General features: G+C 35.5%; 1 protein-coding gene across 1 annotated transcript; it reads right to left on the reverse strand.

Annotated features, from left to right (window-relative positions):
- Nucleotides 1-3,153: 3,153 nt before the first annotated feature.
- K441DRAFT_733472 (uncharacterized protein) lies at nucleotides 3,154-3,667 on the reverse strand (the record flags this gene model as incomplete). The annotated part of the gene is made up of 1 exon (XM_067654255.1): nucleotides 3,154-3,667. A coding segment is annotated over one exon (265 nt), but the record flags the coding sequence as incomplete, so codon positions are not given.
- Nucleotides 3,668-5,782: the final 2,115 nt, after the last annotated feature.

Consider the following 5,782-nt stretch of genomic DNA (forward strand, 5'->3'; position numbering starts at 1 on the left):
TCTTAGTTCTATAGGATTCTTAATCCTAAGCTTGCTTCTAACTTAAGCTTTACTCCAGCCTTAGTCTATTTAGGCTTGCTTAGTGTTCTTATCTTATCTTAAGAGTCTTAAATCTCACTCATCTTACTTTAAAAGTCTTGTACCTATAGGAAACTCTATCCCAAGCTTATTTATACGTCTTTAAACTAAGCTACTGCCCTACTCTATCAGTTTCTGTCTATTATAGGTCCTTAGGTCTACCTTATTTCATCTTAAGAATCTTAAGCCTTTAGCTTCTTGCCTTTATTAAGTGCCAAAATAATTTATTATCCTACTTCTCTTACGTCTTATAAAGCAATAGACATTATATCTAGTGGGGTCTTAATCCCTACTAATGTTTCCTGTTCTATAGTAGAATTATTCTCTACCTCTTTTATAATATCTTTAAGGTCTATATACTCCTAGTAAGCCGCCTTTATTACCTTATTATTACGGAATATTTCGCCTATTTTAAAGTTATTGTCCTTAATATCTAATCTGCGAACTGGTTTATTAGTTCCTCTATACTATATAGATTTTAGCTCCTATAGCTAATAGCTTACGCCGTACTTGGCGTCCTTATAAATTCGGTATACGTTGTTATAATAGAACGCGAAACTTCTAATTAAATATTCTTTTATTCCTCGCAGCATACTATCGTCCCTCTATACGTATATATCTTCTACTACTATTAGTCTTATTCCCTTTATTATATAGTAACTCTAACTATCTTTATAATCCCTCGCAAAATAACCTTATTTCCCGTAATTTATATAAGCTCCATTTTTAAACCATTAACTTTGCTATAGAGTCCGCCTAAATATCTTCTGCTACTAAGATCCCTAGTTTAACCTCTACTCTTTAGTTCTATAATTACTAGATTCTTAATTTTTAGGTTTCTATAGTTTCTTACTCTATCTCTTATAGGCTTCTTTAGTACCACTTAGGTCTATTAGCTTTGCGCCGTACCATAGTTTCTAACTTAGCTTTAGTTATTGCGTACTTTACACCTTATATAACTATAAAACTCTATCCTAACCTCTCTTAACCTGTTCCCTTTGGTAGATCTAATTATTAATCTTAATTGCTTAATCTATTAGTTCCCTTAGGGTGTCCGCATCTTCTATTAGGATAATTACGTCCTAGACTTTAGCCTTAAGTCCTTGCTTATACTATGCCATAAGTACCCTATTATTCTACTTTATTTATATTGCTAGTGTCTAGAACTATATTATATACTTAATTGCTAAAGTTCATTGCATAAGGTTCTAGAGTTTTCTTTCCGCTATAGTTATTTCTTCTAGATCTCTAAATATCTGCGTAAGTTATTCTATAAATCCTTCCTAACTTAAGAATATAAATCGCACGTCCTAATTGGTAGTTATTATTCCATTTGCCTATATCTCCGTAAGATAAGGTTTAAACCACTTAAGTGCTTTTCCTAATAAGAATAGTCCTGTGTAGGCTATTCGATCCATAGGTATTAGTAGTTTTACTCCTTCTTATAAGACCTTAAAATGCATCTACATAAGGAATCCTTTAAGCTTTAATCTCTCTCCTAAGAATCTTTTAATCAATAGTAGCTTAATCTTTACCGCTCCTATCCTATTAAGTCTTTCTTCCAACACTGCATTATTTGCTATTAACTAGTTAACTATCTCTTATAGCTATCCGACCGTTATAGGTTGCTATAAGTTAGTACCTGCTATACTAGTGTCGTTTTCTAATCTTAAAGTAGTTACTGCCGTCGATAGCGTTATAGTGGCTACTTTTGGTGGCATATTATTCGACTTTTTATACTTATTACTATAACTAGGTAGTAATTATATAATAGAACCTTATAGCAGAAACTACAATGGGCTTATTATTGGGCTAGGTATATAGGTAAAGCAAGTTAAAGTTAACAATATAATAATAACTGGTGGAGTGGTTGCCTAATAGATTAACTCTAATTATATTCTAAGAATCACTATAAGAAAGGAACTATCTAGGTAGGGACTAAGGGTCCTTAAATACATAACCGTACTCCTAAGAAATCCTTCTTATATATGATGTACGTCTTATACGTAAGGTATATAAGTTCCTCTTATTCCTCTTATTTAATACGTAGCATATTATATAACCTCGGTTACCATTCCTCGTTATATAGTTCTATCGGCTCCATTCTGGACCGTGCCTAAATCAACTAACTAGCTTCTTTCGACTTCCCTCCTAGTAGTCGTAACATTATACTTAAAGCGTCCGTAATAGCTGCCAAGCAATATATAGACGCTAGTATATATTTTAATTATATATAGCTAAAATAGGTTTATAACTAGTTATAAATATATTTTAAACGTATTAGAAACATATTTTAAATATATTAGAAAAAACTTATTATTTACCTTTATAGGATTTTTGTTTTAAATAGGCTTTATAAATAGCTTAAACTATTAAAACTACTATAAAATAGGCTATAAATAGCTTATATAGCTCTTTAAGGTAATAATTATTATATTAAAAAAAATTATAATAGATTTAAGATATATATATAAGAAAAGATAAAGTAAAAGGTAAGGTCAAATTAAGAGAGGCAGGGTGGGGTTTGGTGTGGTAGGCGGAGGTTTCGCCTATCGGGCCGACATTTTAGCGTGGTCGCGCCGACCTGTACGCACACATCACCCCCCCTTTTGAAGAAGCCTGCCCTCAGGCTTTGATATATTAAATTTCACCCCTTTATAACCGACCAATCTCCTCATCTATATCCAAATCTGATTCCAATTGTTACTTGCGGAGGGTTACTATATCAATCTGTTTTCTATATAGCTGTAATAAACAGTCTGCAACCCAGTGGTCATGTGCTCCACACCGTATACATCGTCCTTCCAATCTACATTGTTCTCGGTAAGCTGGTGACATTAATCGAGCGCGGGGCCCCGTGGGGGGGGTAGTGGATCGTGGGGTAGATCGAGGACTAGTAGATCGTAGGGTAGATCGAGGACTAGGGATACTAATTACATTAATTCCAATAGCACCGATATCCATAGGCTCCGATCCACGGTGGTAGTTGCCATTGCTCGAAGGTTGTACTGTAGAATAAAAAGACGAACGGCCAGCTAGTTATTGTACGGTTCGAACAAAATCGGAATATTTTTACGGTAGGTTAAGCTGCTGGTTAAGCCTGCTGCGGATAGTAGAGCTCAGCCCGTTCCTGAATATTGATATCTTATTAATGTCTGGCCAATCCTGCCCACATGNCTCGTACAAAACGCGTTCGAATTTTGATATATAGGTCGGTACTGAGTCGTTGCCTTAACGTAGGGACAGCAGCCTATCTTCTGCCTCTTAAACCTTGTTCGGATTATCATAGACGCGCGTCAGCTGGTCTAGAATCGAATTGTAATCCTATATATTTGACTTCTCTGCCTGCCCGAGCTGGGGGAGAACCATTGCCTGTACGCTGCTCTCGAGGTTTAAGAATACGTAGTAGAACTGCGCAACTGTATCGCCAATAGCCGTACCATCAACCCGTAGCTTTGCCTTAATCGATGGCAGCCAAGTATCAAATTTATAAGAATGTCCGTTGAACTTTTCTGGATCAAGAAGGGAAGGTTTCGGTCGGGAGGGGGTAGTCAAAATAAAAGAACGTAAAAACTGGATCTCTGCTTGCAGGTGCGCGATCTAGTTTTGTAAGCTTTCAAAAGCCTGCTGCGGATCCATTGTAAAAGAAGGTAAGATAAGTAAAAAGATACACGAGCCTGAGTAACCTAAGACCTAAGAACCTGGGAGAAGCTATAGGGTGTCGCTATCGCACGCATGCACGATCCTATGCAGAAACCAGAGACCTGAGATACCGCAGCCTGTGTATGACTAGGGACCTTGATATAATGTGACGGCTCGAACCATTAAACAAATGTCTTGACGTAGACTTAAACAAATGCTTGCAAGATGAAGCGAACGAATGCTGTATTACAAAGATATCAAGGTAAGGAGCAGAAGGTGGTGAGGCCACGTCTAAATACACAAGCCAAGCCTTAAGCGAACCCCTGACTAGGTGACGCGCCCCAGCGCCGTTACAACTTAGATCTATTAGCTCTGCGCTATACTATAGTTTCTAACCTTAACTTTATTATTATATACCCTGCGCCTTATATAACTATAGAACTCTATCCTAACCCTTCTTAATCTGCTCTCTTTAGTAGATCCTATTATTAATCTTAATTACTTAATTAATTAAATCCCTAAGAGTATCCGTATCTTCTATTAGGATAATTATATCCTAAACTTTTACCTTAAGTCTTTGCTTATGCTGTGCTATAAGCGCCTTATTATTCTATTTAACTTATATTATTAATATTTAAAACTGCGTTATATACTTAATTACTAAAGTCCTTTATACTAGGTTTTAAAGCTTTCTTTCTACCATAGTAGTTGCCTCTAGGTCTCTAAATATTTGCGTTAATTATTCCGCGAACCCGTTTTAACTTAAGAATATATATTATACCTCCTAGTTGGTGGTTGTTATACCATACTCTTATACCTCCGTAAGGTAAGGCTTAAACTACTTAAGTGCCCTTTCTGTTAAAAACAATCTTATGTAAGCGACTTAATCCATAGGCGTTTCTAGTTTAACTCCTTCCTATATAACCTTAAAGTGCATTTATATAAGAAATCCCTTAAGTTTTAACTTCTCCCCTAAGAATCGCTTAATTAAGGGTAACTTAACCTTTACTGCTCCGATTCCATTAATCCTTTCTTTAAATATCCTATTATTATCTGTTAATTAATTAACTATTTCCTATAGCTATTTAATAGTAACTAGTTGCGAGTTAGTATCTGCTATACTAGTGTCATTACCTAATCCTAAGGTAGTCGCCGCTGTTAACGCCGTTATAGCTGCTGCTTTTAGTAGCATATTATTTAACTTTTTTTACTATAACCTTGGTAGTAAATATATAACGAAGCCTTATAGGAAATACTACGGTAGACTTATTAATGGGCTGGGTATATAGGTATAGAATAGTTAACAACATAAATATAACTGGTGGAGTAGTTACCTAATAAATTAACTTTAATTATATTCTAAGATTTACTATAAAGAAGAAAAACTATCTATAGAGACCGTATGTCCTTAAATATATAACTCCTCCTTATAGTAAAGGGTTTAGTACATCGGTACGTCAGTACGTCAGTACGTCGCGTTCCCACGTTCCTATGTTCCCACGTTCTAAACTTGTAACGTAACTGGTCACGTAACTTAGCTACCTCTTATCCCATAGCTCGATCGGTTCCAGCGCCTCCTATACTATCTCAACTAACCCGTTTATATCTCTTCTTAGTAGTCGTACTACTGCTAATATAAGGTCCGTAACAATAGGCCCGTAGGGCCGCTACTCTATATAGATATGGCAAAATTGGGGGTTTTTATCCTATTAATGTAACGAAGCCTTATAGCAGGAACTACGGTAGACTTATTAATAGGCTGGGTATATAGGTAAATAAGAAGTTAATAACGTAATAATAACTAGTAGAGTGGTTGCCTAATAGATTAACTCCAATTATATTCTAAGATTTACTACAGAAAAGAGAAACTATCTAGGTAGGGACTATAGTCCTTTAAATACACAATACTGCGCCTAAGAAATACTGAGTACGTAAGGTACGTAAGGTACGTAAGATATATAGACAGATCTTACAGATCTTATAGATTAATAGATCTCCTCTTATAACTTATTATATAACTTAGCTACCCCTTATCCCATAATTCTACTAGTTCCAGTACCTC

Source organism: Cenococcum geophilum, assembly GCF_001692895.1.
Source record: "Cenococcum geophilum 1.58 unplaced genomic scaffold K441scaffold_5, whole genome shotgun sequence".
Taxonomy (NCBI): Eukaryota; Fungi; Ascomycota; class Dothideomycetes; order Gloniales; family Gloniaceae; genus Cenococcum; species Cenococcum geophilum.